Raw genomic sequence first — 23,824 nt, 5'->3', positions numbered from 1 at the left:
ATATTATCATTGTTTTATTGTAAGTTACAAAAATACAAACGACGATTACTTATTTCCTTATAGAATTTACAACTGAAGAATTCTGCACATTTTCGGCAGCCTGTGTACAATTTTTACGCCGGGTGTAGCAGGTTTTAGAAGAACATCCGGTTGTCTGAAAAGAAATTAAACTGTATTATGTAAATAAGAAACTTACCCATTTTCTCCAAACAAAATACATATACTTTTCTTAACGCCCTGCACCCTATATTAATCAAGCATTTCAAGTTATTGAAATGCGTGTCCGCATAAAGCTATATTGCCTGAAACATAACGGTTCCAAAGTGCATTTCCTAACGTGCAGTCGACTAAAATTATTCACGACCAGAATTCACCCTTTATGATCATCTATATTGTATAGTTGTTTGCTTTCGAACAACGTATGTACATATTGATAAGCAAAGCGCTGAAGCCACTACAGTTGTGCGCTACTGTGTAAATATATAGCCGTGCATTACCGCACTTTGGTAACAATCTGAGTTTTGTCAAGAAAACAGAGCTTTTAAGTAATACATGTACACTGTGAAACGAAATGCTCATAGGTCGTAACTGGAACATTTTAGTTCGCCAGTTCAAACAGTATAATCATAGCGCTCCTGCAACCAATTGTATAAATCTGGATAACTCTTATCCAACGGATAACTTTTGGTTATCTTCAATTTTATGATAAGATAACCAAAAGTTATCCGCTGGATAAGAGTTATCCAGATTTATACAATTGGCTACTGATCATCATCGTCGTTGACATTATTGTACATCATTATAATCATCAAAATCACCATCATCATTATTATTATCATCCTAAAATTACCATGTTCATACAATAGCGTCACAATATACATCATAACTAACTTCAACATAATGAGCTGTATTGTTCCCATCACCAGATTATCAATATTGCAATCATCAATCAATACCCATTCGCTCTTATCATAGAAATGTCAGGCATTATCATGTCTAGTTACTAAACTAATGCTTTGATACATGAATGTAATACTATAATGATTTAACATCGTGTATAACACGCTGGTGATGATGATACCATTATACATATATGCCGATGATTAAGATTGCTTATGACGCATACAGCTTGATCGAGAAACGATAGAGATATTTGCGGTGATGATAATGTTAATGACGATAATGAATATGACGTGATGCTGTTGCTGAAGTTGATGATGGTGTTATGCGGCTATTGTTGATGATGGTGGTGATGTTCTGCGGCTAATTTCGATGATGTTTGTGATGTTCTGCGGCTGAAGCTGATGGTGGTTGTTATGTTCTGCGGTTAATATTGATGATGTTTGTGATGTTCTGTGGCTAATGTTGATGATGTTTGTGATGTTCTGTGGCTAATGTTGATGATGTTTGTGATGTTCTCCGGCTGATGTTGATGATGGTGGTGATGTTATGCGGCTATTGTTGATGATGCTGTTGATGTTCTGCGGCTTATTTCGATGATGTTTGTGATGTTCTGCGGCTGATGTTGATGATGGTGGTGATGTTCTGTGGCTAATGTTGATGATGTTTGTGATGTTCTCCGGCTGATGTTGATGATGGTGGTGATGTTATGCGGCTATTGTTGATGATGCTGGTGATGTTCTGCGGCTAATTTCGATGATGTTTGTGATGTTCTGCGGCTGATGTTGATGATGGTGGTGATGTTCTGTGGCTAATATTGATGATGTTTGTGATGTTCTCCGGCTGATGTTGATGATGGTGGTGATGTTATGCGGCTATTGTTGATGATGCTGGTGATGTTCTGCGGCTAATTTCGATGATGTTTGTGATGTTCTCCGGCTGATGTTGATGATGGTGGTGATGTTATGTGGCTAATGTTGGTGATGTTCTGCGGCTGATGTTGATGATGGTGGTGATGTTCTGCGGCTGATGTTGATGATGGTGGTTATGTTCTGCGGCTGAAGCTGATGATGGTTGTGATGTTCTGCGGCTGATGTTGATGATGGTTGTGATGTTCTGCGGCTGAAGTTGACGAAGGTTGGGATGTTCTGCGACTGAAGTTGATGATGGTTGTGATGTTCTGCGGCTGATGTTGATGATGGTTGTGATGTTCTGCGGCTGAAGTTAATGATGGTTGTGATGTTCTGCGGCTGATGTTGATTATGGTTGTTATGTTCTGCGACTGATGTTGATGATGGTTGTGATGTTCTGCGGCTAATGCTGATGATGGTTGTGATGTTCTGCGGCTGATATTGATAATGGCGAGGATAGGATAAGGATTACAAGGGATGATAATGAAGAGTATATTACCATTCAAATCCACATAAATTGTAATGACCACAAACAAGAAACATCGAACAAACTGAACTATGTTTCAATTATTGAAACATATCTAAAAATAGAACGCTTAAGTTTTTAAAGGATGTTGATATAATTAATTTAAAAGGGAATATATGCAGCGTTCAATACAGTATTTAAGTAAATAATAAAAACGATTTTTGTCATTAATTTGAATATTATTAAATATCTTGCACATATTGTATCAATTTAACGCTTTCAGTGCTGGAACCGAATTTTGAAGGCCTTTGCAAACAGTTTGAATCCAGATGAGACGCCACAGATAGTAATCTTTGAAAAAAAAACACGAAGAAAATGCTAATTTTAGAAATTTAGCAGACCACATTTTAGCAGACGACAAATTTCCCAGCATGCAAAGGGTTAAGAAATGTAATCGCGTCAATGACAAATGAATGATAAAACAAGATATGTGTTTGTCAGAAACACTATGTCCCCTACTGCGCCGCTTTGAAGCTATATATTTGACCATTGACATTGAAGGATCACCTTGACCTTGACCTTTCACCACTCAAAAATGTACAGCTCCGTGAGATACACATGCATGCCAAATATGAAGTTTTTATCTTCAGTATTGCAAAAGTTATGGCAAAATGTTCAAGTTGGAGCAAACAAACAAACAAACAAATCAACCAACCAACCAACAGACAGGGCAAAAACAATATGTCCCCCATTATAGTGGTGGGGGACATAAAACAACTTTTAAATGTTGAAGTATGAATAAATCCCTACTTACAATATTGAACAGTTTGGTTTTTAAATACATTTGAAGAAAAAAGCTGCCATGCCTTTTTGGTTGGGTTAATTTAAACATCAACTTTGAAAATCTTCTCCGGAAATATTTCCGTACGCATAAATGCGCAGACAAGTAAAGAATCGAATACTCCGGTAATCATTAAAAAATAAGGGTAACAGTCGAAATACAAACAAACATACGTTTTTTACATGCCATATTAATGGCCAATATGATAAAAAAAACACTCATACATTTCAAGATGATTTCCTATATTCTTCAGATTCAGTATCTTAAAGTAAAACGGCATACCTACTGATTTGAAACATATCAATAACCCGTGCTCGCACACTTTATGGAGAATGTTTCACAAAGACAGTGTCGCAAAAATTGCATACAGTACTTCGGTGTATAAGTTGCATATTTCAACGAGACAATATAACTTTGATCTTGACAGTAGAGTTAGTAGGTTGACGCGTATCATTTATCTATCCGAAAATTGATAACTATACGTAAACATCATATTCAGGGAATTCATGACTGTCGTGAACAAGACTTTCATCAATTAAATTTAAGAACAGTGTTTGTTATCATTCTTTTAAACAGACAAAAATGATACATTTTAAGTATAATATATGATAAATTCACTGTAGAATATGATATTGAATAAATGAAACTTTTCTTTGCGAGTTCGGATGATAACGTTAATTGTTGTATGTGTATATAATATAATTGTCATGTTGCTGTTACAGCTGAGGTTTCCCTTTGGTTTTACATGTATTAGAAGACATGTTGATCAATTGAACTATGATCAAAACAACAATATTAACTGGGTATAAAATGAGCTTTTTCATGGCGATTATGTTAAGGTGTAAGAACTGTCAATCGACATTTTGATATTCAGTGATTTTCGTTGTTTTACTGTTCTGCAATCCTTATTCAAAATTGCTGAATTATTTACCGAACAAATAATGATCCTCACACATTCAAAGTAAACACCTTTAATTTTTTTACCCATTTTATGTTAACCCATTTATGCATAGCGTCTAGAAAAAGGCTTTGGCAAACAGCGTAGACCCAGATGAGACGTTTCATCAGGGTCTGCGCTGTCTGCTTAATGGAATTTCTATAAGAAATATTCTAAATATAAAAATAAATATACTAGACATCCCTAATTTTGGAGAAAAAAAGATCCTATTTAGAAGGATGGGAGAGTCCACTAGGCATAAATGGGCTAACCATTGTTTTAGTTCTCAATCTTAGGGACACAAATATTCACCAAGATTTATTTTGGCATTAATTTAGACAGAAATGCATCATATATGTATTAATGAAAGTAAAGAAAATGTACCAACTGGAATAGTGAGAATATAAGCACACGAGTATTGTTCTATTTGCTCTAAAATCCAGAAAGAAAAAAACAATCTCTAGTCGTCAGTCATTTTAAACATATTTTTTTACAACAAAGAATTGTAAAAACAAAATAAGTATTTGAACATTAAATCTGTCCATTACTTTCATTGAATGAAACAATAGACACATATCTTAGTTTAACAAATGACACATTTTAAGTTCCAGAGAAATATGTATTACTATGTATATCTATACAACTATGATAACCTGCTTACAAGTATGAATAGCATGCAGTACATCATTTGTTAACGAAAGCATTCGGGACCGAAATAGTTCATATTGCTCCGTTATATTGATCACCTAAGACCTGATATTCTGGATAACCGTTACATAGTTTCCATAAAGAACAGTTCAATTCAGCAGACTTAATTATGTTAATACATGTGAACATCGAGATTAGAAAATATCCAAGATGACACATGTCAGTTTTACAAAGCCTTTAGGTTGGGCAAACGTACGATATAACAATACCATCGTTATGTTTCCATGGATGTTTTGGTATACATGTTTATGGTATCTCGAGCCAGACACCTATTAAAATAGCGCTGTCCAATGAAAGACCGTCGCCCCGGTGAAGTTTTCGGGGAATAAATGGGAACATACGCCCCGTGTGGAGGACGTGACAACGAGAGATGTAAGAATTAAAACAATATGCAGGAACGATATGAGCTTTGATCTCGGAAAAATGGGCTTAATGCATGTACGTAAAGTGTCCTAAAGGATTATCATATGCAGTTCACGCAGGCTAATCAGTGACGACACTTTACGCTTTATGAACTTTTTCGTCTTAAGGAAGTCTTCAAATGAAAATCCAGTTTAGACGGAAAGTGGCGTACCTGATTAGGTTATGTGGACTGCACAGACTTATCTTGGGACGACACTTTACGCACCTGTATTAAACCCAGTTTTCCCAGAACTCGATACATATAGTATAAACGCCAAATTGTTGCAAAAAGGTACCAAGTGTGAATAAAATGTAATGGTATATGGTACCTTTTTGCACTAATGGGGCGATATATAAGTATATCTCGTACCTTTTCTTTAGTGGCGGCTCCAGTTCGGTAGTCAGGTTGTAGACGGAACAGATGCCCCTGAGTGCGGGCGTGCCGGTGAGAGAGGGCAGCAGTAGCATGACGTCCGCCTCGCTACTCGACAAGCTCCCTAGTGAACATTAAACAAACACCCTTTATGAGTCAAGCTCTGGGGAAACGGGACCTAATGCGTGTGCGTAAAGCGTCGTCCCATATTATCCTGTGCAGTCCGCACAGCCTAATAAGGGACTATACTTTCCGCTTTTTTTTGTTTCTTTTTGTAAGGAAAGTCTCTTGTCAGCAGAAAGCCTGACAAGGTTGTCCCTGATGAGCCTGTGCAGATTAAACAGGCTAATCTGGGAGGACCCTTTACGCACTTGTTTTAAGCCCCGTTTTCACAGAGTGCGGCTCATATTTTATTGTTCATTGTTGGCGTTGATATGAGCATATCGGTAAATCTACGCGTATTTAGTTTTATTTTACAAAATACGAGTGTCAAGGTAATCGATTAACTTTCTTTATCTCAATTATTCTTTCAATAGTTATATCATACGATATACGTGTAAGTTCAAACTACGCGTCACGACGGTTCAAATCGCTTTACGTTTACTTCGTGTTGTTTTCAAATAAGCTCCAATACAGAGCGTCACAAGTAAACAGCGTTTAGATAAAAACTGAAGGTCGCGCGTTCTGGAAGAATGAGTGGTAGACCGCGAGAAATTAACGTTATCTTAAGTTTCTGAGCGAGAAAAATAAAACGCAAAATGAACAGCATAAACTGCATAATGGGCGATTTAAACTGTGAATGAGCGATATAAAGATTAGAATGATCAATATCAAATCGAAAATAAGTTATAAAAAGTTATCTATTGCTCGAAGAAAATCTGTAATCTCAGATCGACGTAAAAGTATTTCCTTATATCATTTGATGATATTTAAACTTGCAGTATTTAGTTTACAAAGAAGTCCTTCTACGAGATTGATGTATGCAGTTATCTCCGATATAATTCTTTATTACTCTAAATTTCAGAAACTAAAGAATATTACCAATACGTCTCGACTCTTGTTTCGGTTTTGTTTTTTCGGGCGTTTTATCACTGTTTGGACTTGGAAGGAGAAGCAATGGTTTCGGTGGTTTCAAACGCGGGAGCAATGGCACGTGATCAAACTCCGTGTCACGTGATACCTCTGACGTCATTTCCTGTCTGACCGGAAGATTAGTTGATTTGGAATCGAGGGTGATTGTTTTGATTGTAGCCGGTCGTTTATGGAATCTGCAAAATGGGAATAAAGTTCTTAATCAAATGGTAAAGTAAACATTTCGAGTTGATATATATTTCATTGAATCAAATACATCCTGTTATCGTGCTGATTACATTTTGTATTTTAATAATATCTACATATAACACTGACAGGTTTTAAAAGGTGTTTGATGTAGTTGTGGGTGAAACATCTAACGTGCGGCTTTCTTATAAACAAAGTAATATCCATTTTGCCGGCGTCTTAACATGGCAAGCGATACAAACGATGTAAACGATTGTGTTCAGCTTATAGCACCTTGTACGAAGGACATTCTTTCTGTTCAGATCCCGGCTTGCATATCTACACATCGATCTAGATATTTACATTTATGAATATGGTGAAACCCTTTGTTTTGCATCAAGATGATGTAGAAGCCTAAGAACTAATACTTTCTTGCTATGTGAGGTAGCTTTTATAGCGACGCGGTACAGTGTGTGCCTGCATAAGAACCGGGATGTCCCGGGATCAATCCTCATTGTGTTCGGGATTTTTCTTACAGGGTTACAATAACGACATATATTTGTTATTGTAGAGGATCAAATATGTGCTGTGAATCATGACTATGGGCAAAGTTGTTTATCTTTGTATCTGATCAACCCTATGCATCTTATCAAGATCAGTCCTCAATTTCGCAACGGACGTACACTATGTTCTGCAACATGACGAGATATCGATGCTTATTACAAAGAACCTGTTATTTGCCACACAGGCTAATCAGGGACGACACTTTCCGCCTTAACTTGATTTTCGGTAAGGAGGGACTTCCTTGAAAATATAAATATCATATAAGCGGTATGTGTCGTCGGACTGCACAGGCTAATCTGGGACGACACTAAACGCACATGCAGTAAGAACAATTTTCTCAGAACAAGACACATATGAATATCGACATATCCTTTTACAGCGCACATGCAAATGCATTTCCCTAAGATCTTTAAGCACAGAGGCACACTAATGTGACTGAATAATCAAACATAGGTGTCCATGTGCCTGAATTTTCATTGTTTAGCCCTAGAGAAATTCAACACATAAAATTGATAATATAATCAAACCAAATGGATCCACATACCAATGTTGTCAGGTTTGGTTAATCAAATATATCTGGTACCACATATACACGTTGTTCTAAATCAGATGTTTTTCAGCTTATTGATAGAGTCGCTGTTTTTATTTGATCCAATGTTGTTTATTCAAATGGACCCTTTATACCTACTTTGTCTGTACCACGTTAGAACTACTCTAACACTTATGTTCTTACCGCTTACCCATTTGTTCTGGATCATATTGGTGTAACGTATATGTCTCGACCTATAATATCTGACAACGGAACAATCACCACGCCATATGTTCTGCACGCACGGACCGTTTCGTGGGTAGTTACAGTACATGATGTCTTTGGGAGAGATCTAAAGAACGCTCCCACAGTGGTGATCAAACCCATGAGCTCCCAGTCACTAGGCGGACAACACATACCCTTTATTCTGCATCATGTAGATCTCGGCCTGCAGGATGGCGATCTGGTGGCGCAGCGCCGCCTCCTGGTAGCAGAACTTCAGGTACTCTGTCTTCAACTCCGCGTACTTCATGGTTGTCTCGCGGCTCAGCGTCGTCCGTGGGTTCTAAAGGCAAAATGGGAAAGGTTCGGGTTTATAGTCTAATTTTGATAAGGGTACATCGTCAGCCGACTTTCACAATTTACCCCCGATCACTAAGATATATTTTTAGTCTGATTTTGTACAACGCTTAGGTTCATATTCAGCCGTCTGTCACATCCTACCACAATATTACGGCCCCACACGGTCTGGGAAGAAAGCAAACATGAAGTGCTTGTGAGAGGAAAGAATTGTTTATGATAATCGTGTACACGCAAAATGCAGGGTAAAGGTTCGATTATTGCAATCATCAAACACAGCTACATAAGGAGCACAAAATATCATCATCACAAGCAGAAGCAAATCTTAGGCATCTTAGCTGCCTCGAATATTATCATTTTGAGCAATATTATCATATCCATGATATAATTGTTTTCATATTTATCATCATCATCATCATCATCATCATCATCATCATCATCATCATCATCATCATCATCACCACCATCATCATCATCATCATTATCATCATCATCATCATCATCATCATCATCATCATCATCATCATCATCATCATCATCATCATCATCATCACCACCATCATCATCATCATTATCATCATCTTCATCATCATCATCAATAGTATCAACACCATGAGCATAATATTCTTACCATAAGATTAGTTGTTGTTATTTTCTGTGTCAAGAATCTACTTTATCAAACCGGTATGGTACGCTACTTGCCACTTTTTTCATTCCTTCTATGACAACTTGCCATTTTGATTTTGCTAAAGAACAAACTACGAACAAGGAAACGTAAGATAAAAATAAGATAATAGTTCATGAAGATTATCATTTCATTGACTGCTTGTGCAGTGTGTTGGCAGAACATAAACGTAGCTAATTGCTTGCCTTTTTTCCTATTTCTTTACTCAGGGTCTCGAGCCTGCTCCCGCAGTTGAGTCGCTTCTTCAGAACGCTGTCATACATGCTCTTTTTCTCTTCGAAAGTTACCATAGAAATGCTGCCCGGCTTCCAATCGTTTTTGCTTTTGCTGATGTCTATCAAATCTTGTACCTGCTTGTTGCAGATGTCATGCTGGGTTTCCTTACTTTTTGGTTCCATTTCCGTCTGCACTGTTGTTGCATGTGAGTTATCCTTTGCTTCGTCCAATTGCGTGGACTTTTTGGATGTGTTGGCCTCATTCGCTTTTTTCGTTTCGCACGTTTCCATGTGCCTCGCCTTTGATTTTACTGAGCGATATTCACTCTTGTATTTATGGGCTTTCATCTGCCTTTCCGAAGACTTCTTTTTCTTTTTCCGTGCCTTCGAGGGACCCTTGTCCTGAATAAGCTCGTTTCTCGCGTCTTTTAGTCTGTGCTTCAGGCCCTCGAATATTGCTTCATTGCTTCGGACGCTAGGGATATGTGTTTGGCTCGTGGATTGCGCTTGTTCGTCTTTTAGGTCCTGTTGTTTCTTACGATTTTTAATGGCAAATCGCCATAAGCGTTCAGACGGTGGAACGCTAGCGTTATTGAGGAAAATTACATCCTGGTCATTAACGCTGCATTCGCTACGCGTCGCGCGGGAATATAACTTCGCTGACTGTCCATTTTCGGTGTGTTTGTCGTTTGGAGTTTTGTCCGCTTTTGCAGTTTTAGCGGTCTCGTCTTCCATACGCTGTATATGAAATACACGTCAGGAATGTTGATAAAGTGTTCAAACATGTTATTCAGCAAACGTCTTATTCTTTTATTATTTTATTTAGTTTATTGGGATATTTAAAATGTAAATTCTTCATTTTGACAATTCAAAGCAGCCTTAAAGCTATCTGAATAAACATTGTGTAATACATGAACGAAAAACAAAGAAAAAAAAAGAATCATGATCTTAAAAGTTAAATTAAAAGTTATTGCTAAGCGTTTCAAGTACGATTAACAAACTTACATATTGTATTTGCATACACGTTTTTTTTTCGTTGCAATTGAGCCGCATTTAACACTTTACATAACATAATATCAGTTATAAAACCGTAATACATGATTATGAATTATTATTTCCGGTGTTGTGAGTTTGTCTTATTAATAAAGATTAGTTACACACATCCCGCAATATTTAAGAGATTTATGTTAACATGAATTATACAATAATTCAAAACGTCATATGCTGAAATTACTCTAAGTGTTCAGACACTCTTAATCTCTTACACCTCCTTTTTAAACAAAATAATTATTTTTCGTGACTCTAAATGTTCGGCTACAGGGGGTTTTGTCCATTATTAATGACTGAATTTTGAACATAATTTTTTACAACGCTACTTTACCATGTTTTTGTCCTGTTTTTGCTCATCTGGTGTCACTTTGATCATGCGTTTTTATGACCGAATTCAGGCTATAAAAACCTAGCTGGTGAATGCCTTAGGGTAATGGACAATGAAATTTGCGTTATAGGGTAAATACCCATGTGTACCGGTAATGAACACAGTTTCACTTTAGAAAGATAACTGTGAAATCACTAAACGCTCAATAATGTAATGGATCCTATTGCGAGCAATACAAAACCTTGTAGTTGTAAGACAACGACCGATGAACAAATAATTAATAGTTTGCAGATATAAACGTTATTGCAATAATTACATGTTCATTCTTGAGTATCGGTAAATCAAATGCTTATATCTAAACCCGTTGGTTGTCTCTACATTTTCTGACACAGTTGTATTTTTTTTGCTATGACCAGAGTAAAGTCGTCAGGTAGGGCGCGTGATTACTATAACAGATTGTAATGGTTTGGAAAGGCGCGTGTTTACTGTAACCAGAGTGTAGTGGTCAGTGAGTACGCGCTATTACTATAACCAGATTGAAGTGGTCATGGAGAATGCGTGATTACTATAACCAGAGTGTAGTGGTTTGGAAGGGCGCGTGTTTACTATAACCAGAGAGTAGTGGTCAGGGAGGACGCGTGATTACTATAACCAGAGTGTAGTGGTCAGTGAGTACTTGTGATTACTATAACCAGAGTGTAGTGGTCAGTGAGTACGCGTGATAACTATAACCAATACAGCGTAGTGGTCAGTGAGTACGCGTGATTATTATAACCAGAGTGTAGTGGTCAGGAAGTACGCGTTATTACTATAACCAGAGTTTAGTGGTCATGGAGGGTGCGTGTTTATTATAACCAGATTGTAGTGGTCAGGGAGGGCGCGTGTTAAAAATATAACCAGAGTGAAGTGGTCATGGAGGGTGCGTGTTTATTATAACCAGAGTGTAGTGGTCAGGGAGGGCGCGTGTTAAAAATATAACCACAGTGTAGTGGTCAGGGAGGTCGCGTTATACTAATACCAGAGTGAAATGGTCAGGCAGGCCGCGTGATTACTATAACCAGCGTGTAATGGTCAAGGAGGACGCGTGATTATTATAGCCACAGTGTAGTGGTCTTGGAGGGCACGTGTTTATTTTAACCATAGTGTAGTGGTCAAGGAAGGCGCGTTATACTAGTACCACAGTGTAGTGGTCAGGGAGGTCGCGTTATACTAAAACCAGAGTGTAATGGTCAGGAAGGACGCGTGATTATTATAACCAGCGTGTAATGGTCAGGGAGGACGCGTGATTATTATACCCAGAGTGTAGTGGTCAGGGAGGGAACGTGTTTATTATAACCATAGTGTAGTGGTCAGGAAGGGCGTGTGTTTATTATAACCGTAGTTTAGTGGTCAGGGAGGGGGCGTGTTTACTAAAACCAAAGTGTAGTTGTCAGGGAGGACGAATGGTTACTATAACAATAGTGTGGTGGCCATGGAGGGAGCGTTATACTATAACCAGAGTGTAGTGGTCAGGGAGGACGTGTGATTATTATAACCAGAGTGTAGTGGTAAGGGAGGACGCGTGTTTATTATAACCAGCGTGTAATGGTCAGGCAGGACGTGTGATTATTATAACCAGAGTGTAGTGGTCAGGGAGGACGTGAGATTATTATAACCAGAGTGTAGCGGTCAGGGAGGACGTGTGATTACTATAACCAGAGTGTAGTGGTCAGGGAGAACGTGTGATTACTATAACCAGAGTGTAGCGGTCAGGGAGGACGTGTGATTGCTATAACCTGAATGGAATGGTCAGCGAGTAAGCGTGATTACTATAACCAGAATGTAGTGGTCAGGGAGGACGTGTGATTATTATGACCAGGGTGTAGTGGTTAATGAGGAGGTGTGATTGCTATAACCAGAGTGAAGTGGTCAGTGAGTACGCGTGATTTTTATAACCAGAGTGTAGTGGTCAGGGAGGACGCGTGATTACTATAACCAGCGTGTAATGGTCAGGGAGTACGCGAGATTACTATAACCATGGTATAGTGGTCAGGGAGGACGCGTGATAACTATAACCAGATTGTGGTGATCACGGAGTGCGCGCGATTACTATAACCAGATTGTGGTGATCATGGAGGGCGCGTTATTTCTATAACCAGAGTGTGGTGATCATGGAGTCCGCGTGATTACTATAACCAGTGTAAAGTGGTCAGGGAGGACGCGTGATTATTGTAACCAGAGTGTTGTGATCAGAAAGGACGTGTGATTATTGTTACCAGAGTGTCGGGTCAGGGAGGACGCGTGATCATCATAACCAGAGTGTAGAAGTCAAGGAGGACGCGTGATTATTATAACCAGAGTGTAGTAGTCAAGGAGGACTTGTGATTATTATAACCAGAGTGTAGTAGTCAAGGAGGACGTGTGATTATTATAACCAGAATGTAGTGGTCAGGGAGGGCGCGTGATAACTTTAACCAGCATATAGTGGTCATGGAGGACGCGTTATTACTATAACCAGAGTGAAGTGGTCAGGAGGACGCGTGATTATTATAACCAGATTGTAGTGGTCAAGGAGGACGCGTGATAATTATAACCAGAGTGTAGTGGTCAGGGAGGGCGCGTGTTTATAATAACCAGCGTGTAATGGTCAGGGTAGACGCGTGATTATTATAACCAGAGTGTAGTGGTCAGAGAGGACGTGTGATTATTATAACCAGAGTGTAGTAGTCAGGCAGGACGTGTGATTACTATAACCAGAGTGTAGTGGTCAGGGAGGACGTGTGATTACTATAACCAGAGTGTAGTGGTCAGGGAGGACGTGTGATTATTATAACCAGAGTGTAGTGGTCAGGAAGGACGCGTGATTATTATAACCAGAGTGTAGTAGTCATGGAGGACGTGTGATTACTATAACCAGAGTGTAGTGGTCAGGGAGGACGTGTGATTATTATAACCAGAGTGTAGTGGTCAGGGAGGACGTGTGATAATTATAACCAGAGGTTAGTGGTCAGGGAGGACGTGTGATTATTATAGCCAGAGTGTACTGGTCAGGGAGGACGTGTGATTACTATAACCAGAGTGTAGTGGTCAGGGAGGACGCGTGATTACTATAACCAGAGTGTAGTAGTCAGGGAGAACGTGTGATTACTATAACCAGAGTGTAGTAGTCAGGGAGGACGTGTGATTACTATAACCAGAGTGTAGAGGTCATGGAGGACGCGTGATTATTATAACCAGAGTGTAGTGGTCAAGGAGGACGTGTGATTATTATAACCAGAGTGTAGTGGTCAGGGAGGACGTGTGATTATTATGACCAGCGTACAGTGGTCACGGAGGACGCGTGATTATTATAACCAGAGTGTAGTGGTCAAGGAACACGTGTGATTATTATAACCGGAGTGTAGTGGTCAGGAAGGACGTGTGATTATTATGACCAGAGTGTAGTGGTCAGGGAAGACGGGTGGTTATTATGACCAGAGTACAGTGGTCACGGAGGACGCGTGATTATTATAACCAGAGTGTAGTGGTCAAGGAACACGTGTGATTATTATAACCAGAGTGTAGTGGTCAGAAAGGACGCGTTATTATTATAACCAGAGTGTAGTGGTCAAGGAACACGTGTGATTATTATAACCAGAGTGTAGTGGTCAGGAAGGACGCGTGATTATTATAACCAGAGTGTAGTAGTCAGGGAGGACGTGTGATTATTGTAACCAGAGTGTTGTGGTCAGGGATGACGTGTGATTATTATAACCAGAGTGTAGTGGTCAAGGAGGACGTGTGATTATTATAACCCGAGTGTAGTGGTCACGGAGGACGCATGATTATTATAACCAGAGTGTAGTGTTCAGGGAGAGCACGTGATAACTATAACCAGCGTACAGTGGTCATGGAGGACGCGTTATTATTATAACCATAGTGTAGTAGTCAGGGAGGACGCGTGATTACTGTAACCAGAGTGTAGTGGTCATGGATGGTGAGTGTTTACTGTAACATGAGTGTAGTGGTCAGGGAGGACGCGTGATTATTATAACCAGAGTGAAGTGGTCAAGGAACACGTGTGATTATAATAACCAGAGTGTAGTGGTCAGGAAGGACGCGTGATTATTATAACCAGAGTGTAGTAGTCAGGGAGGACGTGTGATTATTGTAACCAGAGTGTTGTGGTCAGGGAGGACGCGTGATTATTATAACCAGAGTGTAGTGGTCAAGGAGGACGTGTGATTATTATAACCCGAGTGTAGTGGTCAGGGAGGACGCGTGATTATTATAACCAGAGTGTAGTGGTCAGGGAGAGCACGTGATAACTATAACCAGCGTACAGTGGTCATGGAGGACGCGTTATTATTATAACAATAGTGTAGTAGTCAGGGAGGACGCGTGATTACTTTAACCAGAGTATAATGGTCATGGATGGTGAGTGTTTACTGTTACCAGAGTGTAGTGGTCAGGGAGGACGCGTGATTACTATAACCAGAGTGTAGTAGTCAGGGAGGACGTGTGATTATTATAACCAGAGTGTAGTGGTCAGGGAGGACGTGTCATTATTATGACCAGCGTACAGTGGTCACGGAGGACGCGTGATTATTATAACCAGAGTGTAGTGGTCAAGGAACACGTGTGATTATTATAACCAGAGTGTAGTGGTCAGGAAGGACGCGTGATTATTATGACCAGAGTGTAGTGGTCAGGGAAGACGGGTGGTTATTATGACCAGCGTACAGTGGTCACGGAGGACGCGTGATTATTATAACCAGAGTGTAGTGGTCAAGGAACACGTGTGATTATTATAACCAGAGTGTAGTGGTCAGGAAGGAAGCGTGAATATTATAACCAGAGTGTAGTAGTCATGGAGGACTTGTGATTATTGTAACCAGAGTGTTGTGGTCAGGGAGGACGTGTGATTATTATAACCAGAGTGTAGTGGTCAAGGAACACGTGTGATTATTATAACCAGATTGTAGTGGTCAGGGAGGACGTGTGATTATTAAACCAGAGTGCAGTGGTCAGGGAGGACGTGTGGTTATTATGACCAGCGTACAGTGGTAACGGAGGACGCGCGATTATTATAACCAGAGTGTAGTGGTCAAGGAACACGTGTGATTATTATAACCAGAGTGTAGTGGTCAGGAAGGACGCGTGATTATTATAACCAGAGTGTAGTGGTCAAGGAACACGTGTGATTATTATAACCAGAGTGTAGTGGTCAGGAAGGACGCGTGATTATTATAACCTGAGTGTAGTAGTCAGGGAGGACGTGTGATTATTATAACCCGAGTGTAGTGGTCAGGGAGGACGCGTGATTATTATAACCAGAGTGTAGTGGTCAGGGAGAGCACGTGATAACTATAACCAGCGTACAGTGGTCATGGAGGACGCGTTATTATTATAACCAGAGTGCAGTGGTCAGGGAGGACGTGTGGTTATTATGACCAGCGTACAGTGGTCACGGAGGACGCGTGATTATTATAACCAGAGTGTAGTGGTCAAGGAACACGTGTGATTATTATAACCAAAGTGAAGTGGTCAGGAAGGACGCGTGATTATTATAACCAGAGTGTAGTGGTCAAGGAACACGTGTGATTATTATAACCAGAGTGTAGTGGTCAGGAAGGACGCGTGATTATTATAACCTGAGTGTAGTAGTCAGGGAGGACGTGTGATTATTACAACCTGAGTGTAGTGGTCAGGGAGGACGCGTGATTATTATTACCGGAGTGTGGTGGTCAGGGAGAGCACGTGATAACTATAACCAGCGTACAGTGGTCATGGAGGACGCGCTATTATTATAACCAGAGTGTAGTGGTCAGGGAGGACGCGTGATTACTGTAACCAGAGTGTAGTGGTCATGGATGGTGAGTGTTTACTGTAACCAGAGTGTAGTGGTCAGGGAGGACGTGTGATTACTATAACCAGAGTGTAGTAGTCAGGGAGGACGTGTGATTACTATAACCAGAGTGTAGTAGTCAGGGAGGACGTGTGATTACTATAACCAGAGTGTAGTGGTCAGGGGGGACGTGTGATTTTTATAACCAGAGTGTAGTGGTCAGGGAGGACGTGTGATTACTATAACCAGAGTGTAGTGGTCAGGGCGGACGTGTGATTACTATAACCAGAGTTTAGTAGTCAGGGAGGACGTGTGATTACTATAACAAGAGTGTAGTGGTCAGGGAGGACGTGTGATTATTATAACCAGAGTGTAGTGGTCAGGGAGGACGTGTGATTATTATAACCAGAGTGTAGTGGTCAGGGAGGACGTGTGATTATTATGACCAGCGTACAGTTGCCACGGAGGACGCGTGATTACTATAACCAGAGTGTAGTGGTCAAGGAACACGTGTGATTATTATAACCAGAGTGTAGTGGTCAGGAAGGACGTGTGATTATTATAACCCGAGTGTAGTGGTCACGGAGGACGCATGATTATTATAACCAGAGTGTAGTGTTCAGGGAGAGCACGTGATAACTATAACCAGCGTACAGTGGTCATGGAGGACGCGTTATTATTATAACCATAGTGTAGTAGTCAGGGAGGACGCGTGATTACTGTAACCAGAGTGTAGTGGTCATGGATGGTGAGTGTTTACTGTAACATGAGTGTAGTGGTCAGGGAGGACGCGTGATTATTATAACCAGAGTGAAGTGGTCAAGGAACACGTGTGATTATAATAACCAGAGTGTAGTGGTCAGGAAGGACGCGTGATTATTATAACCAGAGTGTAGTAGTCAGGGAGGACGTGTGATTATTGTAACCAGAGTGTTGTGGTCAGGGAGGACGCGTGATTATTATAACCAGAGTGTAGTGGTCAAGGAGGACGTGTGATTATTATAACCCGAGTGTAGTGGTCAGGGAGGACGCGTGATTATTATAACCAGAGTGTAGTGGTCAGGGAGAGCACGTGATAACTATAACCAGCGTACAGTGGTCATGGAGGACGCGTTATTATTATAACAATAGTGTAGTAGTCAGGGAGGACGCGTGATTACTGTAACCAGAGTATAATGGTCATGGATGGTGAGTGTTTACTGTTACCAGAGTGTAGTGGTCAGGGAGGACGCGTGATTACTATAACCAGAGTGTAGTAGTCAGAGAGGACGTGTGATTATTATAACCAGAGTGTAGTGGTCAGGGAGGACGTGTGATTATTATGACCAGCGTACAGTGGTCACGGAGGACGCGTGATTATTATAACCAGAGTGTAGTGGTCAAGGAACACGTGTGATTATTATAACCAGAGTGTAGTGGTCAGGAAGGACGCGTGATTATTATGACCAGAGTGTAGTGGTCAGGGAAGACGGGTGGTTATTATGACCAGCGTACAGTGGTCACGGAGGACGCGTGATTATTATAACCAGAGTGTAGTGGTCAAGGAACACGTGTGATTATTATAACCAGAGTGTAGTGGTCAGGAAGGACGCGTGATTATTATAACCAGAGTGTAGTAGTCATGGAGGACGTGTGATTATTGTAACCAGAGTGTTGTGGTCAGGGAGGACGTGTGATTATTATAACCAGAGTGAAGTGGTCAAGGAACACGTGTGATTATTATAACCAGATTGTAGTGGTCAGGGAGGACGTGTGATTATTATAACCAGAGTGCAGTGGTCAGGGAGGACGTGTGGTTATTATGACCAGCGTACAGTGGTCACGGAGGACGCGCGATTATTATAACCAGATTGTTGTGGTCAAGGAACACGTGTGATTATTATAACCAGAGTGTAGTGGTCAGGAAGGACGCGTGATTATTATAACCAGAGTGTAGTGGTCAAGGAACACGTGTGATTATTATAACCAGAGTGTAGTGGTCAGGAAGGACGCGTGATTATTATAACCTGAGTGTAGTAGTCAGGGAGGACGTGTGATTATTATAACCCGAGTGTAATGGTCAGGGAGGACGCGTGATTATTATAACCAGAGTGTAGTGGTCAGGGAGAGCACGTGATAACTATAACCAGCGTACAGTGGTCATGGAGGACGCGTTATTATTATAACCAGAGTGCAGTGGTCAGGGAGGACGTGTGGTTATTATGACCAGGGTACAGTGGTCACGGAGGACGCGTGATTATTATAACCAGAGTGTAGTGGTCAAGGAACACGTGTGATTATTATAACCAGAGTGAAGTGGTCAGGAAGGACGCGTGATTATTATAACCAGAGTGTAGTAGTCAGGGAGGACGTGTGATTATTATAACCCGAGTGTAGTGGTCAGGGAGGACGCGTGATTATTATAACCGGAGTGTGGTGGTCAGGGAGAGCACGTGATAACTATAACCAGCGTACAGTGGTCATGGAGGACGCGCTATTATTATAACCAGAGTGTAGTGGTCAGGGAGGACGCGTGATTACTGTAACCAGAGTGTAGTGGTCATGGATGGTGAGTGTTTACTGTAACCAGAGTGTAGTGGTCAGGGAGGACGTGTGATTACTATAACCAGAGTGTAGTAGTCAGGGAGGACGTGTGATTACTATAACCAGAGTGTAGTAGTCAGGGAGGACGTGTGATTACTATAACCAGAGTGTAGTGGTCAGGGGGGACGTGTGATTTTTATAACCAGAGTGTAGTGGTCAGGGAGGACGTGTGATTACTATAACCAGAGTGTAGTGGTCAGGGAGGACGTGTGATTACTATAACCAGAGTGTAGTGGTCAGGGAGGACGTGTGATTATTATAACCAGAGTGTAGTGGTCAGGGAGGACGTGTGATTATTATAACCAGAGTGTAGTGGTCAGGGAGGACGTGTGATTATTATGACCAGCGTACAGTTGCCACGGAGGACGCGTGATTATTATAACCAGAGTGTAGTGGTCAAGGAACACGTGTGATTATTATAACCAGAGTGTAGTGGTCAGGAAGGACGTGTGATTATTATAACCAGAGTGTAGTGGTCAGGGAATACGGGTGGTAATTATGACCAGCGTAAAGTGGTCACGGAGGACGCGTGATTATTATAACCAGAGTGTAGTGGTCAAGGAACACGTGTGATTATTATAACCAGAGTGTAGTGGTCAGGAAGGACGCGTGATTATTATAACCAGAGTGTAGTAGTCATGGAGGACGTGTGATTATTGTAACCAGAGTGTTGTGGTCAGGGAGGACGTGTGATTATTATAACCAGAGTGTAGTGGTCAAGAAGGACTTGTGATTATTATAACCAGATTGTAGTGGTCAGGGAGGACGTGTGATTATTATAACCAGAGTGTAGTGGTCAGGGAGGACGTGTGGTTATTATGACCAGAGTGTAGTGGTCAGGAAGGACGCGTGATTATTATAACCAGAGTGTAGAAGTCAGGGAGGACTTGTGATTATTGTAACCAGAGTGTTGTGGTCAGAGAGGACGTGTGATTATTATAACCAGAGTGTAGTGATCAAGGAGGACGTGTGATTATTATAACCCGAGTGTAGTGTTCAGGGAGGACGCGTGATTATTATTACCAGAGTGTAGTGGTCAGGGAGAGCACGTGATTACTATAACCAGCGAACAGTTGTCATGGAGGACGCGTTATTATTATAACCAGAGTGTAGTGGTCAGGAAGGACGCGCGATTACTGTAACCAGAGTGTAGTGGTCATGGATGGTGAGTGTTTACTGTAACCAGAGTGTAGTGGTCAGGGAGGACGTGTGATTACTATAACCAGAGTGTAGTGGTCAGGGGGGACGCGTGATTACTGTAACCAGAGTGTAGTGGTCAGGGAGGGTGTGTGTTTAATATAACCCGAGTGTAATGGTCAGGAAGGACGCGTGATTATTATAACAAGAGTGTAGTGGTCAGGGAGGACCCGTGATTATTATAGCCTCAGTGTAGTGGTTAGTGAGTACGCGTGATTACTATAACCCGAGTGTAATGATCAGGGAGGACGCGTGATTACTATAACCTGAGTGTAGTGTTTAGGGGAGGGGGCGAGATTACTTTAACCAGAGTGTAGTGGTTAGGGAAGGCGCGTTTTTACTATAACCTGAATGTAGTGGTTATTGGGGGCGTGATTACTTTAACCAGAGTGTGGCGAGTAGGGAAGGCGCGTGTTTACTATATCCAGAGTGTAGTGGTCAGGGAGGGAGGGTGTTTTATTAAGACGATTAATGTTTATAGAAATGTAATCGAAGGAGTGGACCAATATAGTCCATGATGAAATTACCTATATAATATCAATTGCAACAATTTTACAAATAAAACAAAACCATGGAATATGAATTAAAATGAGTTTTATTTATTTTTTTCACTTGCATTTAATTATACAATCGAAAAATGTTATATTAATAAACATTATTTAAACAATATTGTACATGCATCCGTTACACGGTCTTATTTCAAATGCATGCGTGCTCATTTAAATTTTGACAGAAATTATCAGTTTTACAGAATGACCCATGAGAATTTAACATCAGAACAATGAGTATGATTGGATAAAATAATTATTTCACGAGCCTTTATGGCACATTGTACAAATGACGAAATTCGCAAAAAAGGAAATGTATATTATGTAAAAGAGAGATAAAAAATGCCCTGTACTACAATTGTTTTCAATTAGCGTCCTTCTAAGTATTTTAGCGCAGTTGATTAAAGCCTTGTTTTATTTGCATTTTAATGTGCTAAGACGTTTTTGCTATGTGTTGTGTGTTCTTCATGTACATGTTTTTATAAGGCGAATTTCGGTCATAGATACTCATTTAGACATTTACAGTGCATAGGCAATCATATTTTTCGACCACATACAATTGTATAATTTATGAAAATATACGAATCTCGTCCCGTCGCAAGCTGATTAATACCAGTAACCTTCTGCCGAGTATCCGCAGTGTCTTTAACGTGAACTATGATAAGAACTTACGTTATTAACTTCCGCTTCCGCTTTCGCTCGGTGCTTAGATTTCTTGGTCCGTCCTGATCTCCAGAAATGTTCGGACGCTCGTCTGCTCACCACCGGCTGGAAGTGCCTGCCTTTCCTGAGATGTTCTTCACTTTTTCCACCATTAATCTTTAACAAAAATACTTAAGTGCTTAAAACGCTTGTTAATAATTATAATTGAACACGTCCCACGTGACTACTTAGCATACAAGCCTATACGGACGATTGTGAAGCTCTCAAACACGCTGTAGCTCTGTATAAATACGTTTTAAGCTCCATATGGTCCCATTGGTGCAAAACGGTACCATGTGCCTTCTTATTTCAATGACACATGGTACCTCTTTGAACCAAGGGAGCGATTATTATGGTCCCAAATATGTGTTAGAAAATATCAGGTCATTCCGGAATGATTATTTGTAGCCAGAATCAGGCCCATGCGGGATGAAAACAATTAAGCATAGAGTAAGCTCATTTTAGTGACACGAGTTCTGTCTGGGTGGATATAAATTCTATCTGAACTTTTCAGAGTCGGACCAACGTCGGAACTCCATTTTTAACCCTTATATAAAAATCCTTAAGGGACCCAACTTATGGGTGGTGGTGAGGTGGTCGACGGATAACACTCTGGTCTACCATTCCAGAGGTCTCCGGTTAAATGCCAGGTCGGGGCATTGGACATTTCAGAAATGCTTCAAGTGTTTTCCACCCAACTAGAGATGTACTGGTATGAAACCCAGGTAATTGCATGTATCGGTGCTATACACTTAGCACGTTAAAGAACCAATGGATCTATTCGCAAAGAGCTAGGGTATTGCATCCGGACTCCTTGTATCCCAATATTGTCTCTTCTTCGTGCTGTATCTTCAGCAAAACCAAAGGACCCCATTGGAAATAAGTGCTTGCACTTTCATGAGCTATCTTTGACTGCAAGGTCAAAAGAAAACATACATACATACATACATACAACTGTTTCGTTATTGGGCCAGATAGAGGTTTATGTGTTATAACAACACCCAATAAATACAAAACACTAAATACTTGAAGACAATTTGAATTATAAAAAATGTAAAATGTTTCGCATTATTATTGAAGGCGCATATATCATCACTATAAACATATCATTTAAACTGCACGTAAAACATTCACTGCCAATAGATTTCTGTACATCTTCAATGATTAATACTAAAGCCTCACGATCACAAATCGGGATCTTTAAACAAAATTTATTTCCAAAAGCAAATATTGACATTGCGCATATGCATGGGCTGTGCTCCGTGAAAAGGGGGTTTAATGCATGTGCGTCAAGGGTCATCTCAGATAAGTCGGTGCGGTGTGCCGTCCTCACAATCCAATCAGTGACGACACGTTTCGCCTTAACTGGATTTTTGCTAAGAAGAGACTTTCTTTAAACGAAAAATAACATAAAAGCGAACAGTCGTCCCTGAATCTGGGACGACCCTTTCGCACATGCATTCAACCCAATTTTCACAGAGCGCGACTCATTTGTCCATACATTCATAATGGAAAAAGGGTAAGGCCTAAACATTATCGGGGGTCTTTACCTTGCGATAGTTTTGAATATATTACGATGGTGACAGACATACATAAATTAAAATGATGTCATTTACACAATATACAATATAACATCTGGTACCTTTTTAGCGGGAGGTGTCGGGCTCTTGGCTTCTTTCGTGACGCATACGAGCGCGTGTCCTCTGCAGAGCGTCGATATGGCAGCGTTGTGCCGTTGCCGGCGTACGTTGTCCCGACAGGAGTGCAGCAGCAGATTCTCCACAAGCTCCCAGAATGAATCCGGCTCCAAAAGCCCCATTAGATGTTTGCTAGTAACGCCAATTTGCTCATCGCGTCTAAACGCCATCTTTCCAACGCAAGACTTGGACTAGCAAATGGTTGAGGTTCCTAGATATGCTGCCTTCATGTTATGACTCCGAAGACTTTCTAATTTTATAGTATCAGCGGGATTTAAGTTTTATTTTCACGCTTTGTGAAAATCTGATTTTTTTTCTGTACGCATGCAGTTGATACTTATGTTTTTCTTAAAGTGAAAGCGTTAACTGGTTTTGATACAACGTCTTCCTGTTGCTAGCGTTCAATACTAACGGCGTTGTATTATGACGACATGAAACGTCGTGTTTTAACTGCATGACGTCGTTGAAATATTGTAAAACGTCAATTCTGTCCAAGTGTGTCGCTTCTCGCCTAAATGTGCGCCTATGCGATGAGCATTACAGAAA

General features: G+C 40.6%; 1 protein-coding gene across 1 annotated transcript; it reads right to left on the bottom strand.

Annotated features, from left to right (window-relative positions):
* Position 1: 1 nt before the first annotated feature.
* On the bottom strand, positions 2–23,706 carry LOC127870955 (uncharacterized). The gene is made up of 7 exons (XM_052413559.1): positions 23,224–23,706; positions 21,552–21,698; positions 9,338–10,105; positions 8,308–8,453; positions 6,580–6,806; positions 5,536–5,662; positions 2–154 (listed from the first exon to the last, which is right to left on the bottom strand). Exons 1-7 carry the CDS (start codon positions 23,446–23,448, stop codon positions 67–69), a joined length of 1,728 nt encoding a protein of 575 aa, XP_052269519.1. The 5' UTR covers positions 23,449–23,706; the 3' UTR covers positions 2–66.
* Between the last annotated feature and the right edge of the window lie 118 nt (positions 23,707–23,824).

The sequence above is a fragment of the Dreissena polymorpha genome, chromosome 3 (assembly GCF_020536995.1).
Source record: "Dreissena polymorpha isolate Duluth1 chromosome 3, UMN_Dpol_1.0, whole genome shotgun sequence".
Lineage (NCBI taxonomy): Eukaryota > Metazoa > Mollusca > Bivalvia > Myida > Dreissenidae > Dreissena > Dreissena polymorpha.
Note: the sequence above shows the minus strand (reverse complement) of the source record. Positions and strands in the feature narration are given on the sequence as shown.

Excerpts from the sequence above, each read along its gene's own strand:
- LOC127870955 (XM_052413559.1), bottom strand. The coding sequence starts at position 23,448 with ATGGCGTTTAGACGCGATGAGCAAATTGGCGTTACTAGCAAACATCTA. Across the intron at positions 21,699-23,223 it reads CGACACCTCCCGCTAAAAAG|ATTAATGGTGGAAAAAGTGA; the intron begins GTACCAGATGTT and ends TTTTTGTTAAAG. Across the intron at positions 6,807-8,307 it reads TACATGATGCAGAATAAAGG|ATTCCATAAACGACCGGCTA; the intron begins GTATGTGTTGTC and ends CCCATTTTGCAG.